The following is a 21,231-nucleotide window of genomic DNA, read 5'->3' on the forward strand; positions in this document are numbered from 1 at the left end:
CTCTGCCACCAAAGGCAAAAGCTACAACAAACAAGTGAAGGCACAACCTCAAAATAAAAAGCTTCTGCACGGAGAAGGGAACCGTCAACAAAATGAAAGACCGCCCCGCACTGGGGGAGAAAGTACCCACAAACCACCCACTAACAAGGGGCTCGTATCCAGAACATGTGAACTCCTGTAACTCAACTGCAAGACAGCAGCGATGTGATCAAAATACAAGCAGGAGACCGTTCTCCAGAGGCCTCATGAGAAGATGCTCACCACCACCCATGAGCGGAAAAATGCAAATCGAAACCACGATGAGCTAGCACCTCCCACCCATCAGAATGGCTTGTGCCAAAAACAAAAGGAACAAGTGTCGGCGAGGGCACGGAGGGAAGGGAAGCCTGGGGAGCTGGTGGTGGGAATGCAGCTGCCCTGGGAGACGGCGTGGAGGTACCTCAAATAACCAACACTACAAGGGCCACAGGACCTGGCAACTCCATTCCTGGGTATGTCAGTAATTACACAGAGAAAATGAAAACACTAATTTGAAAAGAAACAGGCACAAGCAGGTTCACTGCAACGGCATTCACAACAGCCGGAGTATGGAAACCACCGAGGCATCCATGACGGGGAAGTGGATAAAGATGAGGAACATGCACGCACATGCATAAATATTACCCAGTCACAGAAAAGGAAATCCTGGGGCGCCTGGGTGCCTCATGGGTTGAGTGTCTGCCTTTGGCTCAGGTCGTGATCCTGGAGTCCTGGGATAGAGTCCCGCATCCGGCTCCCCATAGGGAGCCTGCTTCTTCCTCTGCCTATGTCTCTCATGAATAAATAAATAAAATATTAAAAAAAAAAAAAAAGGAAATCCTGCCATTTAAAATGTGAATAAACCCGGAGGACACCATGCTAGCTGAAGTCAGAGAGAGAAAATACCCTATGATCTCACTTACATATGGAATCCTAAAAAAAAAAAACAATAACACCTCAACAGACACAGACAACAGATAGGTGGTGTCAGGGGTGGGGCTGGGGAATGGCTGAAATGGGTGAGAAGTGTCAAAGGTGCACACCTGCTCTAAAGGACGTCATGGAATGCAACACCCCACATGGTGACTGCAGTTGCTAACACTGTACTGAGTATTTGAAAGTAGCTAATAGAGACCTAAGATTTTCCGTCACAAGAAAAAAGAACTGTGTAATGATAGATGTTAACCGGATCCAAAAAAATAAATAAAGGACATGGCAAAATAAATGAAGGCACATCCTCGGGCACAGGGAAGTCCAGTGCCACAGCCAAGACCGCACAGCTGTGGGGAGCCCCCCAGGAGCAAAGAGGCCCACAGAATTCCAGCACCTCTGCTTCTTAGCCACATCACAGCTCTAAGGCCTGGTGGGAACCCATGTCCCCAAATTCCAAATGCTATCAGTCTCACCACACAGCTCAGTCTGCCCAACTACTTGGCTCCACTTATCCTAAACACACCCCTACAAAGCAAGTGTGTCATCCTTTATGGCTCAGGAAACTGAGGCACAGAGAAGACTGGTGAACCAGCCAGTCCAAGGCAAAACCACGGTTCGTGCCCACCCTCCAAGCTGCTGGGCAAGGGTGGAGGCGGGCCGACCTCCCACACTCTACAGAGTGCTTGCATGCATGCTAGCTAGCTCTGGTGGCATTCTCACCACCGCCAGCAAGGAACTGGCCGCATCCCCACTGACCAGTTCAGGAACCCAGAAGAGGAAAGGGAAAGAGCCTGAGTGGCCGATGCAGGTCAGAAACCCGTTCTGTCTGACTCCAGGGCCTGTCCTTCCCCCACACCTTGCTTTGCCGTGAAGGCAACGTGGGGGTGGCAACAGGCTCCCTGGCGCAGAAGCCCACAGGCATACAAACACACCATGGCTTTATTATTTCAACAAACTCCAAAAGCACATTTCCTGGAGCTGCACCAGAAGCAGACACCCAGAGTAAGTGACACGGGCAGGGTGCTCCTTCCACCAGGGCAGGTGGGGACCCCTCCACCCAGGAGGGGCATAGCGCGTGGGATGTCCAAGACAGCGGTGGGGAGGCAGAGGCTAGTGCCATTTGGGCGGTGGGACGCAGAGGAGGCAAGGGCAAGTCCACGGGGCAGCAGGGCTCACTTGAGGCGGTAGAGGACCTTGCGCTGCATGCGATGCTGGATCTCGCCCCGTCGCAGCATGAGCTGCAGGACCTTGTGGATGGCGTGCTCCGGGTATTTCTGTGGACACAAGGCCGGATGCAGGAGCATGCCTCCCAAGGGACCCCAGAACAGCCTCTGTTCCACCCACTGGCCCTGCGGAGCCCCAAGGGAGCCCTCATGTCCTCCCTGCTTGTGGAGAACCTGCTGGTTTATAAAAGGCCTTCACAACCATCTCCTTTGCTCCCAAGAAGAGCTCACACGTCCTGAGCACCTATGGGGCAAACGTCACCTCACCCGGTCCCCACGCAGCTGTACTGCAGTTATGCCCATGTTACAGGGGAGGAGCTGAGGCACACAGAGGCTAAGTCACCCGCTCAAAGTCACACAGCAATTAAGTGGCAGAGCTGGAACTGTCAACTGAGTCCATGGATTCCAGAACCCAACTCTTGACCCCTAAACCTCTCTGGAAGCCTCGGTCTGCTCACCTACATGGGGCGTGGGACCACCTACTGCATGAAACTGCTCTAAAGACTGAAACCGGATGATGCACATGAAGAGGAGCTGAAACCAGCAACTGATGGATTGTTCCTGTGGTTTTGATGACCGCAAGCTCTCCACGGCATCCGGAAGGCCCCACCCCCTCTCTGGGGTCCAGAGCACTGTCCTTCGAGAACTGCATGGCTCACCCTCCAGCTCTGCCCCTCTCATCCCATAAAAGCCAGGCAGTGGGGGAAAGGACAGATGGGGGAGCCTGGTTGTAGCTCTACGAGAACGACAGCCCCTGTCCTCTTCTCTAATGGGACAGAAAACCACCCCCCAGCCCAGACTGAAGCAGTCCCTAGGGGACGAACGACAGGAACCACTGCCCCATCCTAATCCCAGGCCCGTCTGTTGAGCAACAGGACACAGGTGCCAGGCGCATGAGGCTACAGGAGCTGGCAGGAAACCCCCAGCCCCACTACCAGGCCCCACTACCAGGCCCCGGGGAAGGCACACCTGCTTGGTAAAGTCCTGGATGATGCTGTGCTCTGACACCTGGGAGCCGATGGCAAAGCGGCGCTTCAGCTGCTTCTCGATGCGGCTCAGCAGCTCCTGGTCCTCCTGGCTGGTAAAGCCCTCCACCCCTATGGGCAAAGGGAGACAGGTGGGTGGGAACAGGGTGCCCATGGAACTCGGTCTGCCCATGGTGGGAGGCCTGGGGAGACAGGGTCCCTGAGACAAGAAAGGTGGCTCAGAAGAAAAACTCAAAAGGAGAAAAACCTCAAGGAAGGGGAGGAGCTGGCAGAGGACAGCAGAGTAGGCCTGAGCAGATGGCTCATGAGCGCCCCAAGTCAGCAGACAAGGCCCGCCTGTGCTGAAGGATGTTCCAGGCAGAGGGGATGGCAGCTGCAAAGGTATGAAGGGAAAAACCCAGCTTTGTTCAAAGCCCAGCCCAGGGGCCAGGGACAGGTTTTGCTGTGATTCTGGGAGAAGCAGGCAGTGGAGGGCTCTGCGGAGGGACACGAGCTGACTGAGTATGCTGGTAATGCAGGGACCCCATCTGGCTGGTCAGGCTGCCCGGGCAAGCAGGAGGCTCCTGACTTAACTACTGTTCAGGGTGTCTCTCCTGCTGAGCATGGTCTGCCTACAGATGCCGTGGAGTTTCAGCAGAGGAGACAGTGCAAAGCCCCTCAGAGGGACTTCAAGGCTCCAGGTTGAAACAGGTCTACATGGCAAACTCCTACACAGGCTGCAAGGCCTAACTCAAATGTCACTGTCCCAAATCACATGTGCCCTCTGCATCAGCATTCCAGACAGCCAATGTCTCACCAGACAGAAATCCCCTCGAGAGCAGAGAGCAGAGGCAGCCATCCCCAAGGGGGGAGGGTAGGGGTGATCAGGCCCTTCTCACCACCCCAGGTACCAGCCACTCTGGTCCTGGAATCTGCCAAGCCTGCACCCTCTGTGGAGGCACAGCATTGAGTCTTCCTTCTATCTACCCAGAGAGTTCTCTGCCCCCCGCCCCCCAGGGCCTTATGTCCTCACGTTGCACTACTGCCTCCATAACATCACCTCCTCAGAGACAGACGCCATCCTGACCACCCCCCTCCATGGGGAGGCATCTTCTCCTCCCAAAACACCTGGCCTGCCACAAACCCCCACCCCACTCCCTGCCACAACCCCCCCACCTCACTCCCTACAGAGCCACCTGCCTCTGCTGTCTCTCCCCTCACTCAGAATGAGGCCCACAAGGTAGGGACTTTGAGGTCCCTTCACTCTTAAACCACGACCCCTGGAATGGTGTCTGGCAAACACAACACCCACACGTGAAGGAATGAGCCCATTCCAGGAGAGCCTGCTCAAGGCCAAGATCCAGGAGAACCCGCCACAGGCTGAGCTACAGGAGGGCCCACTCAAGACCGAGCTCCAGGAGGGCCCGCTCAAGGCCGAGCTCCAGGAGGGCCCGCTCAAGGCCGAGCTCCAGGAGGGCCCGCTCAAGGCCGAGCTCCAGGAGAGCCCGCTCAAGGCCGAGCTCCAGGAGGGCCCCCTCAAGGCCGAGCTCCAGGAGGGCCCGCTCAAGGCCGAGCTCCAGGAGGGCCCCCTCAAGGTCGAGCTCCAGGAGGGCCTGCCACAGGCCGAGCTCCAGGAGGGCCCGCTCAAGGCCGAGCTCCAGGAGAGCCCGCTCAAGGCCGAGCTCCAGGAGGGCCCGCTCAAGGCCGAGCTCCAGGAGGGCCCGCTCAAGGCCGAGCTCCAGGAGGGCCCGCTCAAGGCCGAGCTCCAGGAGGGCCCGCTCAAGGCCGAGCTCCAGGAGGGCCCGCTCAAGGCCGAGCTCCAGGAGGGCCCCCTCAAGGCCGAGCTCCAGGAGGGCCCGCTCAAGGCCGAGCTCCAGGAGGGCCCGCTCAAGGCCGAGCTCCAGGAGGGCCCGCTCAAGGCCGAGGTCCAGGAGGGCCCGCTCAAGGCCGAGCTCCAGGAGGGCCCGCTCAAGGCCGAGGTCCAGGAGGGCCCGCTCAAGGCCGAGCTCCAGGAGGGCCCCCTCAAGGCCGAGCTCCAGGAGGGCCCGCTCAAGGCCGAGCTCCAGGAGGGCCCGCTCAAGACCAAGCCTGAAATCAGAATAGGATCAACAGGGGTCTGACCCACACAGGCCCATGGGTGGAGAGATCTGCAGTCCAGCTAGGGAACCACACCTTGGCACCCGGACCCAGCCCCCGAGTGCCTGTCTGTCTTCTGTGTGCCCATCCGGTCTCTGGGGGCAGCTGGACACAGAACAAGCAAAAGAGCTCTGGAAGCGCTCAAAATCGTTATGAGCTTAGGGCAGGAGTGCTATCCCCGATAATGATAAAATCACAGGTCTTAATCATTAACAGAGCCAAAAGGATCATGTTCAAGGGTCTGGGGGGGGAACGCTGTGGCTTCTCATCAGGGAGGAAGATGGAGGGGAAAGGCCAAGCACCAGAGAAGTTCAGAGATGCTGGGCCAACGCACAGAAGCAACACAGGCTCCCAGGCTCTGGGGCACTGCCTGGCCCCCCCCAGGGCACCAAGCTGGGACCTCAGCGAGGCCGAGCCCATGTCCCAGGGTCCGCTCACCTGACAGAGTGCCGGACAAGGCGGCGTCCAGCGTGGACACCTGGAAGAGCCGCAGAGCCTCCTCCACATCCGCCTCTGTGGCAAAGGGCTGCAGCTTCATCTTGCTGAGGGCCTCGGCGATGCGCACAATGGCCTCCAGCTGCCTGTGGGAGCCACGGGTGGACTCAGTTCATGGCCTCGCCCCGCCCAAGGGAAGAAGGTCGCAGGGGAGACTGCTGCCCTTTCCTCCTCGGTGACGGAGCCCCGATTTTGACTCCGGCATGTGGCACCCAGCTAAGACATTCCCCAGCCTCCCTTGCATCTAGACGTGTCTATGTGACTAAGATTCAGCCAACAAGTTCTCAGTTCAAACGTTTTGTGGGGATTTTAGGAAACATCTTTAAGGAAAGATGGGCCCTTCTTCCCCTTCCTCTCCTGTTGCCTGGAAGGCAGAGGTGATGGCTAGAGATCCAGCAGCCATCTATGAGGAGGAGGATGAGCCCAAGTTGCTATTGACACTGAGGAGCCATCACATCAACCCTGTACCACTTACCCTCAAACATCTTTATGTGAGAAGTAAATTTTCAATTTACTGACTTTACTTTTTTGAGTTTTTTCTTTTCTTTCTTTTTTTTTTTTTTTTTTTTTTTTTTTGAGTTTCCCATTACTTACAGCTAAATCCACTTCTAACTAATCCTACTAGAGACAGGATCCAGCCCAGGTAGGCCCAACCTCCTACCGTATAAACTCAAAAGAATGAAGAGTTAAGAACTATGAAAACTGAGGTCCAGAGAAGGAAAGGAATTTCCCTTCAGTCAGAGTGGGCCAAAGTCTAAGACCCAGGTCGTGAACTCCCATGACCAGGCCCTTCCCTCACCCCCAGGCTTTCCTGCAATGAGGGAAGCCAGACAAAATTCAGAAAAAACAGGTTCCACATTTCCTCAAACTTAAAACAAGCCAAGAAATACATATCACCAGGGAGGCCACTGCTGATGCTCCCCCAAGCTGCCCTGACCAGCAGCCCTTATTAGCCTGCACAGTGGTAATAGGGGCCGCTGGCCCCGGGCTTGCTGGGCACATCCTGCTGTGTAAACTGTGTAAACTGAGGCCCGTCCTGCCCACCTGGGTCCAGTCCCCTGGCCCCTACTCACCGCACAGTGATGGGAATGTTGGAGCGGCGGTCGCTGTCCCTCTCATGCTGCCGGGCCCCGCTCCGCATGATGATATACCGGTTCTTCAGCTTCTCTGCAGCCTCTGCCGATAGCCGGGGGCCACACTTCCTGCAGGATGGGGGAGCAGCTGCCATTGGTCCAGGAAGGAACCTTGGAACACCCACTGTATCCCCAGCCAAATGACATCACAGATTCAGGACAATGCTCAGATCACCTAATCCCACCCTCCTCCTGAGGATAAGAAACCAGGCCAGGAGGGAGTCCATTCCCCACAGCCACCCAGGACCTGACATCAAGGTGGGGTGACTCACACCCGGGGCCGAGCCCCCGAGGATGTGGCCAAAAGGAATTGTGACGAGAAGGGATCCCCAGGTGGCTCAGGGGTTTAGCGCCTGCCTTCAGCCCAGGGTGTGATCCTGGAGTCCCGGGATCAAGTTCTACATCGGGCTCCCTGCATGGAGCCTGCTTCTCCCTCTGCTGTGTCTCTGCCTCTGTGTGTGTGTGTGTGTGTGTCATGAATAAATAAAATCTTAAAAAAAATAAATTAATAAAAAAAAAAGGAATTGTGACAAGGACTGCTGGAGCAGGAGCTGCTGGGCTCATCACTGCAGCTGGGGGGGGGGGTACTTAGGGACCCACCTGACTACAGCGCTTCATCTCCCGCAAGAGGGGCCCTCAAAGACCCCCACCCTCAGGTTTTATCTCCAACAAGAGACAAGAGAGGCACAGGTGCAGCTTCTCAGCACAGTGCCTGGGTTCAAATCCTGGCTCTGCTACCTTCCACTAACGACCTTGGATGAGTCACTTAACCTCTTTCCCTCTGCTTCTCCGCCTCAGTCCCACCTTACGACGGTTTACTACAGCACCCACAAAGGCTTCGGGACAGGGTTAAGCTCATTCACACGTCACTCAGAGGACCACCTGGCACTGAACACTGACTATATGCGGGATCACTATTACTGGCAATTTGTGAGAAGAACGAGAATAGAAGTCGCAGCTGCCATTTCCTGAATGTTTCCTCAGTGCTGGCTGCACCGAGCACTCAATCATCTATGCAATCCTCACAAGAACCCTAGGTCACACCAGTCCAGGGAAAGAGAGGCTCGGGGGCCAACCGACTTGCCCAAGGTCACACAGTGGGGCAGACGTCACCCAGAGCCCACGTCCACAGGGTCCCCAATGCACTGCCTCCCCGCATGTAAGAGTCCTGGCGGGGCTTCAAGACCTTCTAATTCCTACCTTCTCATTTTAGCAATGGGGAAAATGAGGCCGGAGCCACCGCGTGACCCGTAAAAGGTCAGATAGGAGCAAAGCCCAAACCCCAAAAAGGGCCTCATGTCAGGCATCCTGTGTGAGAAGCAGGCCCAGGCTTCAAGGTCCCCTCCCACCCCGGGAGACTCCCGCAGGGCCTGCGTCCAGGACTCACGCTCGGCAGTAGGCAATGAACTTCTTCAGCTTGGTCAGGTCTACCTCACCCTCCACAGCCTGGGTCTGGGTCAGCGCACTCACGTGCAGAGTGATGACGTGTTTGGCCAGCATCTAGGGGGGCCGAGGGGACACTGGGTCAGCCCGTGGGCCCTCCTGAGCCAGCATCCCCACACAAGTTGAGCAGGCAGGGAGCGAGGAGCTGGAAGGGCCAGAACCCACGGAAAGGAGGAGGCCCCTCTTTCCTTGCGACCTGTGAGCTGATTAGACAAAATCCCAGAGCTGCCAGGGCCTTATCTGCCACCAGGAGGAGAGCAGCTGCCTGAGACTAAGACTCTGGCAAGGGAGGCAGAGACAGAGCTCGGATACCGAGCCCGGAGCCGGGTGGGCCTCACACCCCTAGCCTCGCTCCCTACATAAACCACTCTGTCCCTTCCAGAAACATTCTGGCCAGAGCTGGGGTTCTGTTACTTGCAGAGTCCAGTTCCCTTGTTTTGGATGCAAGGGGCTGGGCCCCAGGGAGGGAATCATTTACCCAAGTGCAAGCACAGCACCCCCAGGAGCAGGACTCTGGACCCCTGGCCCAGCACTCTCTGCAGCCACTGCCCCTAGCTGCCTGTTAACAGGCAGGTCTGATGGGCAGGACTTAGCGCCAAGGCCCTTGTTTACCTGCCCTCAGAACCATGGTCCCAGCCCGCTCAGGACTCACCACATCCCTCTCCTCATTGTGTTCATCCTTGACGATGAAGATCATGTCAAAGCGGGACAAGATGGTGGGCATAAAGTCAATGTTGTCCTCCCCCTTCGTCTCATCCCAGCGACCGAACACTGAGTTGGCGGCAGCCAGGACAGAGCAGCGGGAGTTGAGGGTGGTGGTGATCCCGGCCTGAGAGGGGGAGGGAGGGGAGCAGAGGACAGACATGAGGAGCCAGGGACATAGCCCTCCGTGCAAACACGCGCTCGCTGCAGCACGCCAGGTGGACAGACACCAGGCCAACGGATGTTAGGCCGACTGCTGCCGCCAGCGGACATGGGCCAACAAGCCAACAAGCCCCAGCCCTGGGTGCGCAGAGCAGCCCAAGGCTGGGGCCCGAGCACCTACCCCCACCCCCGGCCCCAGCCAGCACCCTCCCCATGGTTGGGCCAGGCTGCATGGCAGCCACGCACCTTGGCTATAGAGATGGTCTGCTGCTCCATGGCCTCGTGGATCGCCACTCGGTCATCTTCCCGCATCTGTGTGGGGCAGAAATGTCTGTGGCACCCAGGCGAGGGGGCAGGTGACTAGGGCAGCAGAACACCACGCAGCTACCAGTCCCAAGACCCAACTCTACACCAGGTCCACGACAGGAGCTAGGTGGCCTCTTGTCCTGCTGACAATAAGCTGTGTGGGCCTGGCTCTCCTGTCCCTACTCTCGAGATGTGGAAACTGAGGCTCAGGACAGCCCCGGTGGTGCAGCGGTTTAGCACCGCCTGCAACCCAGGGCGTGATCCTGGAGACCCGGGATCGAGTCCCACATCGGGCTCCCTGCATGGTGCCTGCTTCTCCCTCTGCCTGTGTCTCTGCCTCTCTCTCTAGCTGTGTCTCTATGAATAAAAAAAAAAAAAAAAAAAAAACAAAAAAAACCTGAGGCTCAGAGAGGTTCAACTACTTCCCTCTAGTAACAGGCCCAGAGACCCAGTGCTGGTCTCCAAGTCAGAGGTGGTTGCTGCTGTCCGAGCACAGGAGGCCACAAGCCCAGCCCCACGACTACGAGGTGCTACCCACCTTAGCCACCACCTCACCATAAGACCCACCTTGTCGAACTCGTCAATACAGACAACTCCACCATCGGCCAGGACCATGGCACCGCCTTCCATGATGAAGTTCCGGGACGAGGGGTCCCTCATCACTGAGGCTGTCAGGCCGGCTGCACTGCTGCCTTTCCCAGATGTGTACACCTGGGCGAGGGGAGGGAGGTGTCAGGACTCAACCCAGCTCCAGGCCCTCACCCCAGAGAGTCAAGGGCCCAGACTGAAGTGGCTCGCCCAGTGTCACGCACCAAAGCTGGCTGCAGAGCCCTGAACAGAACCTGTGCTCCTCCCTCGGGTGGAAAGCAGCCCTGGCACCAGTCTGGCCACTAGGTTCTGACTGAGGGGGAATCCACATCCATGGTCATCTGAGCCCCACCACAGCCCTACGATGTAGTGCTCAGGGGCCCAACTCACAGGTGAGCCCATGGAGGCCCACAGGAGAGGAACAACCTACTTCCAGGTGGCCTTAGGGCTGGGATGGGGACTCCCAACCCCTAAGGAAAAGGCTCTCCCTCCCCAGGCCCTTCCTCTTTGTGCAGACCCACATGCCCCACGCTGCCACTGTCCAAAGTGAAGTGAGCTTATGGTGTAAAACACACACGGTTTTGAACTTAGTGCTTAAAAAAAGAACGTAAAGCATGCAATGGCATTTATATTACACTGCACACTAAGAGTTAACACTTCAGGTACTCGGAATTAGAATATGAAGATTTATTTCCTCTACTCCTTTTAGTCTTTCAACGTGGCCACCTGACACTGAAAATCACCCCGCGGTGCACAGTAGAGCTTGTGTGTTTTCATCAGACAACCACCGGGCATCTCTCCTCTCTGACCGACCCGCGGGCCATACCTCCCACCGGCGCAGCCCTGTCCCCCTGGGTCAGCTTCGCCCCACTCTGAGCCCTCAGACCCACTGACCACAACACAGAGGACCCCGCCTACCACACAACTGGGGTCACATCCTTGTGCTCTCACTTACTAGCTGTGGGATCCCGGGCAGGACTGACCTATTCTGTACCATTTCCTCCTCCTTAAAAGGCACCACAGTACCCACCATGCAGTGAGCGGAGCATGAGGCCAGCACATCTACACGATACAACTTGCTCAGGGTACACAGCCAGCTAGTTCCTGGCCAGGCTGAGACCCAAAGCCATGCTGCCTCTCAGGCCACACTCCACCCGCCACCCCAGACCCACCCATGCCCGATGGCCCCCTTCCGCCACTCTGTTCTGTCCTGACCATGACCAACAAGAATAAGGAAGAGACTATGGGGGGCCAGCCCCCAGAAGGCCCAGGGACCCTGCGACCCTGCCCGCAGCCTGCCTTCCCACAGGGGCAGCCAAGCAAAACAGCAAGGCCCAGGCACTCACCCCGATGGGAGAGCACTTCTCCACAAACTTCAGCAGCTGGGACTTGGCCGTCCCGGGGTCCCCCAGCATCAGCAGATTGATGTCTCCTCGGCGGGTGAGTCCGTCGGGGAGCCTAGGGGAAGACAGGCAGGTGGGCAAGGATGAGACTCAGGCCAGTCATAGGGCGAGCTGGCAGTCGGCCCCACAGCCTGCACCACGAGCCTCAGAGCATCGGGCAGGCAGGGGCTCTGGGCTGAGACCCTCCTGCACAGCGGCCACCATGTCCCCTGCCTCGCTCGTAGTAACATTGGAGGAAACAGTTTGTCTCCAGGGCAGGGAGACACTCAGAGCCAGGGCACACAGTGTCTGATCAAACATCCCTTCCTCTGAGGGTCACCATGAGGACTGGCTGGGTGTCGGGACACACGAAAGAAGTTGCAAGAAGGGGATCCCTGGGTGGCACAGCGGTTTGGTGCCTGCCTTTGGCCCAGGGCGCGATCCTGGAGACCCGGGATCGAATCCCACGTTGGGCTCCTGGTGCATGGAGCCTGCTTCTCCCTCTGCCTATGTCTCTGCCCCCAACCCTCTCTCTCTGTGAGACTATAATAAATTTAAAAAAAAAATTAAAAAAAAAAAAAAAGAACTTGCAAGAAGGCCAGTGCACATTGAGGACCCCGTATATGGAGGCTGCTGGTACGGTTATCGTCCTAGCTCCGCTGCTTTCTAGTTTCAAAAGGACACATGCTGTCCTACAAGTGCTATGTCCTTTCCTTCCCTGTCGCCAAGGAAACTTGGGCCCAGAGAGGTGGTATCTCTCACCCAAGGTCACACAGGAAATAAGCAGCAAAGCAGAGATTTAACCTCTTGTCTCCAGACTCCAAGCCCAGAGCTCTCCCCACTGGATCTGCTGGCCCCCTCCCCAGGTCACCCCTAGCCCAGGTCATGGGATCCCTCTGGGTAGGAGAGCACGGACTGGCCATTAGCGGGCTGACAGCAAGGCTGGATGCTGGAGAAGGGGCTGGGAGTAGCAGGCAAGGCTGAGGGTCCTGGGAAAGTGAGAACATTCAAGTCTTGAGCTTAGGCAGCTCCCTCCATGGGCCAAGCACCCGTCCCCTCCCCAGACCTGGCAGTACTGAACCCCTACCTCTTTCGGGAACCCCCAAACAGCAAGCAGGCGATGGCCTTCTTCATGTCTGTGCCCCCAAAGATGGACGGAGCAATGCTCTTGGAGATGACCTCGTAGACATTGGGGAGGGCGGCCAGGCGCCGGAACTCCTCCTCTTCCTGGGGGGTCACAGCCCCGGCAAAGCTGCGGCCTGGGTGGGTGGGCCAGAGAGGGAGGGCATGTGGGTGCTGTGTGAGGACACCCGGCCAGCATGGTCAGGGCCCCCTGCAGGTCAGGCCCCAGAGCCTGGCCAGCACAAGCCTGAGCTGGTTCTCGGGGTCCAGGAAGGGAGAGGAAGGGTGGTCTGAGGACCTGGAGGGCTGGACCCTGGAGGCCCCCAGGTACCACTGGGAAGGGTGGGCACAGGGAGACAGGGAGGCCCAACGATAACCCAGGGGAGAGACAGCAGGGGGGCTGGGCGCGGGGGCTGGCAAAGGCAGGGCCCAGGCCCCACTCACCGGAGCCATCTGTGTCCACCTGGATGCCCAGGACACGGATGTAGGAGCTCCGGATGCCCACACCCACCCTGTCGCGGCCCTTGCTGGCGGTCAGGCCAAATTTCTTGATGGAGTAGATGCCCATGATGGTGACCCTGTTCCCAGGGACAACCTTGTCACACAGGTACCTGAGGAGATGGGGGAGGGGAAACAAAGATGAGAGCCTGGTGGGGACAGCGAGTCCCTGACCGTCACCCACCCTGTCACCCTCACCTCCCGGGCTGGCCCCAGGCCTCTCCATCCCTTGGGGCCCCCACGCCAAGCACGCATGGCCCAGGTAGGACACTGAAGACCAAGGCTGCGCACCGCCCTTGGTCGCTGTGGTGGCCTGACCCTTCCCTGCCCTCAAGGGCTCATTCGTTCTGCCAGTTGGGGCCACAGGGCAGGCTCAGCGCTAGCCCACCCAGTCTTCAGAAGCCCCATCCCCATCTTAGCTGCTGCGGACTCGTCGCAGGGCTCCCCTCAGCCACCTTGGGAAGCCTTCCTCCGCAGGCCCTCCAGCTTCTCTGCAAGGGTCACCACCACCCCCCATTTCTGCCTCTTCAGGGCTCCATGAGCTCAGTCAACTTATCCTGCCTCTGGACTTCCAGGTCGTCTTTTCAAAACTAAGATGCTAGAACAGAAGTCTGGGAGTCCCTCCAGTCAGAACTGCAGTGCAGCACAGAGGGGACCCTGGGGCACGTAGCTGCACTCTTGCCACTTAGAAGCTGTGTGGCCTCAACAAAGTCACCGCACCTCTCTGAGTTTGGGGGGAGTGGGGAACAGTGATAAAGTGATCAGACCTGCTCAAGAGAGGACACAGACCCAAAAGTGTTCTTTCCACGTGCAGAAATAGTCACATCCCACAGAGGACTGTCCGTGGGCGTCTTGCCACAGTTCTGAGAGGACTCTGGGGCACCCTTCCCACGCACCACTTCTTAAGTTGGGACTACAAAGTGTGTGGAGAATAACCTAACAAGCACCAAATACTTAACTTGTATCAAGGGCCTAAACAAAATAGGCTCATTTTCCAATTAACATCTCCCAGCAGCCTCACTAGAGATTAAGGACTGTCGTTGAGCCCACTTTACTGATGAGGAAACCGAGCCTTCTCCAGCTCACGTAACTCACCCGTCTGACTTCTACATGCACAGCTGCCACTGATGAAGCTAAGGAAGCCTATGGATCCACTCCCCAGGGAAACACACGGCACCAAACACCAGCACATATGTCAAGGTGTGCAAGCCCAGGTGAGGAACAACCCCCACAGCTACAAGCCTCCCTCCCAGGTGGCCCTGAGGGGACCAGATGCTAGCCAAGCACCCTAGCACCATCCTCCTTCGGCAGAACCCGAGGAAGAATGCTATCAGAGAGCCTGGGACACGGGTGGGGCAGGGCTCTCTGAGCTGCAGGGACCCTCCCGGAAGAGCCCAGGCTCAAAGCTCTCGAAGTCAGCCAGTCCTTCAGAGTTCCAGGCCCTTGTGTGCATGGTGGGGCTCCGGGCCCCCGCAGATTCCAGGAGAATGGGAAGAGATGGAAACAGATGGGAAGCACCAGTGTCCCTGTGAACAAGTGTCCAGAACAAGCCGTCCTCTCCTCCCACCACACTCACCAGCCACAGCCAGGGCCACCTGCCCCCAGGGATGCCCACCCCACCCCACCTCACCTGTCACAGTAGAGCTGCATGTGTCTAGGCATCTCGCCATGAGGCACCGCGTCAGGCAGCTCCTGGAGCTTGAGCGTCTGGAAGTCCACACACTTGCACTTGTCAGGCATGATGAAATAGGGGTCCAGGGGGCACTTGGGGCGCCCAGCCTGATCCCTGTAGGGTGAAGGAGAGAGAGAGAGGGTCACTGGAGTTGGGGACAAGATCCAGCCAATGGCAAGTTTAGGATTCCAGGAGTTGCTGGACAAGGCCCTTCAAAGGAGGGGGGGACCACCGACCAGGCCTGGCTCCTCCATTAACTTAAAGGATGCAGACAAACCACACTCTCAATCCCCGTGAGGCTCGGTGTCCCCACAGGTAGCTCACCAATGACCTCATGAAACCCCCACTCCAATCCCAGGAACTCCTGGTGATGGTCTGGGCACCCCATTCTCGGGGTCTAGGCCTCTTCTTACCCCCATGTAATGAAGTCACAGTTCAATTACTCTAGCCTGTTACAGCAAAGCACCCACTACGCGCCAGACACTGTTCAATGGGCCAGGGGACATGGCAGTGAACATTTCAGTTGGGGAGACTGAAAAAGCCAGCCGCCAAATGGCTGCAGGACAGAATGACAGTGGTGCACCACATGGGGCACCACATGCTGTCGGGCAGGTGGGTTAGAGTGACCAGGTATGCGTGCACCAAGTGTAAGATGGCGGCCTGGGGAGGAACCTCTGGGAGATGACATAAGAGAAAGCGGACAGAAGTGAAAATGAGGACTGTGGAGGGCAGAGGGGAATGTTTGGGGCAGAGGAAATAGCACGTTCAAAGGCCCTGTGCCAGAAGTATGCTCAGCAATCCCAGGAACAGGAGGGATGAAATGAGGCTGGGCCTAGAGACAGGGAGGACAACCAGAGGCCAGAAGGACCTGGGAGTGGGTCCTGGAGGGTCGTGTGGGCCAGGACCACGCCTAACTTTGGGTGACATAGAAATGACTGAGTCACCCGCAGGGTAGGCACCAGCTGCGGGGTAGAGAACAGCCTGGAGGCTGCCCTGGCAAGCCAGTTTGCTTTAGAAGACCCCAGATGGACTGTCCCCTGGACTGCTTCTCCCTCCCAACCCTGGGGTCCCCACAAAGGTTGTGTGGGCATCCTGATGCGAACAGAACTCACCAATGAAGGATACTACACCTGGTTAGCAGCCCTGGTGCCCAGGCCTGTGCCACCCCCACAGGGCACGCCCCGTACTGCAGGCCAGTCCTCCCCACCCCCATCTCCCTCCAGACGTCACTCCCAACAGTCACTGGGCCCGGCAAGGCCCACTCACGTGTTGCACTTCCTGGGCAGGGCATAGCCCTCCAGGCCTGGGCGCATAGCAATGTTACTGAGCGTGTTGCGACAGCTCCGGCACTGGATAGAGATGCGGGTGGCCTTGGCGCGGACCCCAGACGCTGAGATGATGATGCCAGGGATCTTCACCAGGTGTGACATCATGTCCGACTGCACAGAGCCACCAAGAGGTGGTTGGTTAAAGGGAGACAGGGATAGCAGATATGATGTGATAAAAATCTCTTCCTAGGGCACCCAGCTGGTTCAATCAAAAGAGCATGTGCTGGGGCAGCCCGGGTGGCTCAGTGGTTTGGCACTGCCTTTAGCCCAGGGCATGATCCTGGAGACCCGGGATCGAGTCCCAAGTCAGGCTCCATGCATGGGGCCTGCTTCTCCCTCTGCCTGTGTCTCTGCCTCTCTCTCGCTCTCTCTCTCTCAGGAATAAATAAAATCTTTAAAAAAGGGGGGGGGCACATGTTTTTTCAGAAACAAGCTACAAAGCTGCGGGTGTCCTGGCACCCCAGAATCCTGAGCTGGAAAGGATGGGTTTCAACCCCTCCAAGTCACCCCGACAAATGATCCTTCTAGGGAGGGCTCCTCCCCATCACAGAAAATCCACCACCTGAAGCAGGCCAGGTATAGCCTTGTTCCTTGAAGCACGCTGTGTCCTCCAAAATAAGAAGTGTGTCCCCGGGGGAGCTGAACCTTGCCTCTCTAACCAAACAGCTCCCCCCATAAAACAGGTCCAGGGGATGCCACTTCCACAGAGAGGCGAACGTGACCTGGAGCTTGATTCCAGAGTCACGGAACCCCTCCTCAGTGCTGGGAAGGCAGAGGTAAAGCTGACAAGCTCCAGGGTCCACCACCCTGCTTCTGGAACAGACCTGCCACCGTGTGAGCCAAAGACGGCTTGACATGGGCCCCGAGAGAGCTGCATGATGTGGGGACACAAGCAAAGACCAGAGCATGGCCCTGGGGGTGCAGTGCATGATGAAGAGGTGCCATTAGCTAACCGGGTGACCCTGGGGCCTACTGCAGAGAAAGCTGAGCACAGGCACGTGCTGCCCTAGATTCTAGCAACAGCCCTATGACAACTACCACCATCCTGACCATCATCACTTCCTGCTCGCTGCTCTCCTGCCTATTTTATAAATTTTCCACACGACAGAGAAATCATTTGCAAACAGAACTGGTCCATTCGACTTAAACATACACTGTCTTTCTTCTGTGCTTCATAGAGGATCCAAGCTCCTTCCCTTGGCTAGAAAAGCCCTGGCCCTCTGGCCTCTTCCCTCCCCTTCTCCCTGCCCTTCCTCCAACCCTCACCCATACTGGGGTCCGGCCACCCCGGCTGCTTCTTGTTCCTTGAAGCATGCCACCATCCTACCTCAATGCCTTTGCACCTGCTTCTCCTTGAGCCTGGAAGGCTCTTCCTGAGGCTGTCACACCTCTGACAATGCATCACTCAGACGCCCTCCAACATCACTTCCTCAGAGGCCTCCTTGACCACCATCCACCTCCCTCTGCCACTGTCATGTTTACCTCGTGCTTTTCGTTCCTTCGTGACTGTACCCGGCTCCTGAAGCCATAGCCATGTCCCTTACCTGTCTCTCCCACCATAAGCCCCATGAGAAGCCAGTCCTATCTGTCTATAGTGAGAGTCTAGCCCAGCACCTAAGCGAAGCAGCCTTCAGTATTTGTTGGTTAGAACAAACACCTGGATGACAGACCGGCTCTGCCCACCCTGCTTGCCTCCCAATCGTTCTCTAGCCACGCTGGCTTGTCCTTCAACACGGCCTTGAACATAGCATGCCCTCCTCGCACTCAGGCTCTGCAGGAGCTGTGCTGCCACCTCCCTGGAGTGCTCTCCCAGCTGTCTGCCCCCCTGCTTGGCCTTTGCTCAGGTGGTTCTCCACCAAGGAAGCCTTCTCCGCACCCCGACTTCCTCCACTGCGCTTACAATCATCTACAACCATCATGGGTGATACTCTGGTTTACTCAGGGTCCCCCCGCACACCCCTCAGAGTGAGGGGTATAAAGTCCACAGGAACAGGAGTTTGTTGTTTAACATTGTTTCTCCGGAACCCAACTCAATCCCCTGCCCACAGAAGGAGCTCGGTAAACATTTGTCCAATGAGTTAATTTTACAGAGGAAGAAACAGGCTCAGAGAGGTCTGGTGAGCTGCTCAGGGTCGCACAGCTGGCACTCAGGTCTGTCTGTGTCTGAAGCTCCTATGCTCCGTGCAGCAGCCATTGTCACCCTCGCCCCAGCCTCTAAGTGGACCCACCTTGAGGCTACGAATGCTGGACGGACTGGCGTCCGACTTGAGCATGACCTGAATGTCCTGGAGCACCTCCTCCCCTGTGGGCCGGGGCCGGGTCACCTCATCAGCCACCTCCTTCGCAGCTTCCTCTAGCTGGAGAAGAGGAAGGCGACACCTGTTAGTGACCAGAGCAGGGCCAGCCCTGGGGGATTCAGGGAGGGACAGGGTCCCACTCACCAGCTGCAAGTGCTCGGCCGGCTGCTTATACAAGTAGTCAGCCAGGTCCTCGTCGAAGCTGGCCAGGTCCTCCATCTCCACTTCGATCCAGTACTCCCCCAGGTTGTAATGGCGCTTGAGCTCATCCCTGGAGTGGGCAGGTGGCAAGGTGGAGGCAGGGCGGGGTGCAGAGAAGAGGACATCAACACTGGCTGAGGTGCACCTGCACCCTCACTGTGCCCACATCATCACCATCGCTGCTCCTACTCCTCTTCCAGAACACACATCAACTTCCAGGTGGTTCTGTGATATAACCCTGCGGAGGATCCCTGTTTCTCGCAGAGGCATCCTCAAAAAACAGTTCTGTTTAAACACTCCCCAAGACGGCTAAAGGATATTTCAACACTCAGACAGGGCTGTGTGCACAGGTCACTTTGGGATGTTTTGGTTTTTTCTCCCTGCAGGACCCCCTGGAGCCTTTTACTTTCTCTCAGAGGCTACCAAACCACAAAGCTCAAACCTGGAGACGAGATGGTAGAGACTACCTTGTCGACCACCAGATGGACTTCTACAAAGCATCCATCCCATGGGACTACCGTCCCAAAATGCACTTAGGGACACTGACCTACGCTATGCAGAGCGCTCTCTTCAGCCTCATCTCAGACCTTAACCCCTTCGACCTTACGTCCCAGAGCCACATGCAACAGCCAACCCTGACCTAGAAAGCACTTTACTATAGCAGACCACCCATAACTCTCCGCCCAGGCAGGCAACTGCTTCTGTAGAGAAGGCCCTCCATATCTGAAACTCTTCTCAGCTGGGGGCCAAAGGTGGGCTCCTCTGGAGGCCCTCCCTAACTCCCCTTTGCTATTCCGCCTTGGAGGCAACTGTCACTTTGTAATTTATCTCTTGGCCTCCACGCCTTGACCTCACTGACTTAGGAGCTTCACTGACCACTGACGTGCAACAGGACCTCTTCGTATCTTAGTGCCTAGCACAATGCCTGGCACACACATGGTCAATGTCAGCTGATACATAAATAAATGGAGGCAGAATTGCTGACACTCATTTACTGATGACAGGGAGACCGTTACCTGGAAGTCACTCAACTAATAATTTCACGCCCATGTCTGGACCCACAGATACAACTCCTCTGCATTTCAAGGCGCTATGCTAAGGTTAGAGGCTGGGCTTGCCAAAGGTTATATAATGAAGAAGAGCAGATTCAGTGGGTAGCCCAGCACCTGGAACAGTACCTTAGTGCCTGGCAGACAGCAAGTGCTGATCAACAGAGGCGGCCAGACTGGAAGGAACGCCTAAGTGAAATTAAATCCTGACCACCACCTTCACCTTTTGCACCCATAGAGGGCTTGAGTTTACCAGCCATCAGAGACAGACACAGAAAAACAAGAAGTGAACAGCAACCAGTCCTAGATAAAAACCAAAGGGCCCAAGGAAGTTCTAGCTGATGGTTAGGGGCCCGGGGGGCTATTCATCAAAAGTACAAAACCAAATGCGCCCCCGGAGTGGCCCGGATGAAGCTCTGCTGGGACCCAAATCCTCAGGCCTGAACAGGCTCCTTCACCTCTCCGGGGCCCTGTCCCCATCCGTGCACTGGGGCACTAACGGGCTCAGAGTGCACACGTGTGGCCACAGCGGCGCCTGCTCCGCCGCGGGGGTCTCCAGCTCCCCCCTTCCCTCCCCGGGCCGCACCTGTATTTGAAGGTGAAGCCGGTGCGGTCGGTGCCCACTCGGTACTGCCGCAGGAACTCCTTGAAGCGCCTCTGCAGCTGCGATTTGCGCGCCTGCCCCTCGTCGGCCGCGGCGTCTCCCCCGAAGCTGTCGCTGTAGAAGATGCCGGGGTCGTCGAAGCCGGACATGACTGCGCCTGGCACGGGGACGACCAGCTGGAGCAGGCCGGGGGCGGCGGCGGCCTCCGCTCGGAGGGAAGGGGCGGGGGACCGCCGCCCGCCCAGGACACCCTGCCCACCCCGCCGCGCCCTCCTGCGCGGACGCCTGCGCACGCCCCGGCCCCCCCGCACCCCGGCCCCGGGTCTCACCTCGCCCCCCCGCACCCCGGCCGCCGGTTCACCTCGCCCCCCCGCACGCCCCGGCCCCCCCGCACCCCGGCCGCCGGTTCACCTCGCCCCCCCGCACGCCCCGGCCCCCCCGCACCCAGGCCCCGGGTCTCACCTCGCCCCCCCGCACGCCCCGGCCCCCCCGCACCCAGGCCCCGGGTCTCACCTCGCCCCCCCGCACGCCCCGGCCCCCCCGCACCCAGGCCCCGGGTCTCACCTCGACCCCCCGCACGCCCCGGCCCCCCCGCACCCAGGCCCCGGGTCTCACCTCGCCCCCCCGCACGCCCCGGCCCCCCCGCACCCAGGCCCCGGGTCTCACCTCGACCCCCGCACGCCTCGGACCCAGCACACTAGCACCTCCGCGCCCGCCGCCGCCTTTCGCGGGAAAAACCAGGCGCCGCGTCAGGGCGCCGCGGCCGCTGCACCCTGATTGGCTCCCCGGGGGCCCGCAGCCTGCGATTGGGCCGCTCTGCGCCCGCGAGCTCCGCCTCCCGGACCGGCCTCCGAATCCGATTGGCTGGCGGCTCGTGACGTCAGGTCCCCGGCCTCCTCCGGGCTCCATCTTGCCAGGCTGACGATTTGGCGCGAAACTTCTGAGCCGGGAGGAAGTGGCGGCGGAGCTGGACG

General features: G+C 58.1%; 1 protein-coding gene across 1 annotated transcript; it reads right to left on the reverse strand.

Annotated features, from left to right (window-relative positions):
• Positions 1-1,872: 1,872 nt before the first annotated feature.
• MCM5 (minichromosome maintenance complex component 5) lies at positions 1,873-21,048 on the reverse strand. Its single transcript, XM_055329377.1, has 17 exons — positions 20,924-21,048; positions 20,240-20,414; positions 18,548-18,674; positions 18,335-18,463; positions 16,045-16,217; positions 14,737-14,892; positions 13,053-13,219; positions 12,574-12,745; positions 11,451-11,562; positions 10,084-10,227; positions 9,457-9,522; positions 8,999-9,175; positions 8,291-8,403; positions 6,844-6,972; positions 5,714-5,856; positions 3,144-3,271; positions 1,873-2,225 (listed from the first exon to the last, which is right to left on the reverse strand). Exons 2-17 carry the CDS (start codon positions 20,404-20,406, stop codon positions 2,124-2,126), a joined length of 2,205 nt encoding a protein of 734 aa, XP_055185352.1. The 5' UTR covers positions 20,407-20,414; positions 20,924-21,048; the 3' UTR covers positions 1,873-2,123.
• Positions 21,049-21,231: the final 183 nt, after the last annotated feature.

Source organism: Nyctereutes procyonoides, unplaced genomic scaffold (assembly GCF_905146905.1).
Source record: "Nyctereutes procyonoides isolate TBG_1078 unplaced genomic scaffold, NYPRO_anot_genome, whole genome shotgun sequence".
NCBI lineage: Eukaryota > Metazoa > Chordata > Mammalia > Carnivora > Canidae > Nyctereutes > Nyctereutes procyonoides.

Bases quoted from the DNA above. Each gene is read 5' to 3' on its own strand.
- MCM5 (XM_055329377.1), bottom strand. From the start codon at position 20,406: ATGTCCGGCTTCGACGACCCCGGCATCTTCTACAGCGACAGCTTCGGG. The intron at 9,176-9,456 runs GTGCGTGGCTGC...TCCCCCTCTCAG, and splicing joins AGACCATCTCTATAGCCAAG to GCCGGGATCACCACCACCCT. The intron at 2,226-3,143 runs GTGTGCCTTCCC...TTGTGTCCACAG, and splicing joins TCCAGGACTTTACCAAGCAG to AAATACCCGGAGCACGCCAT.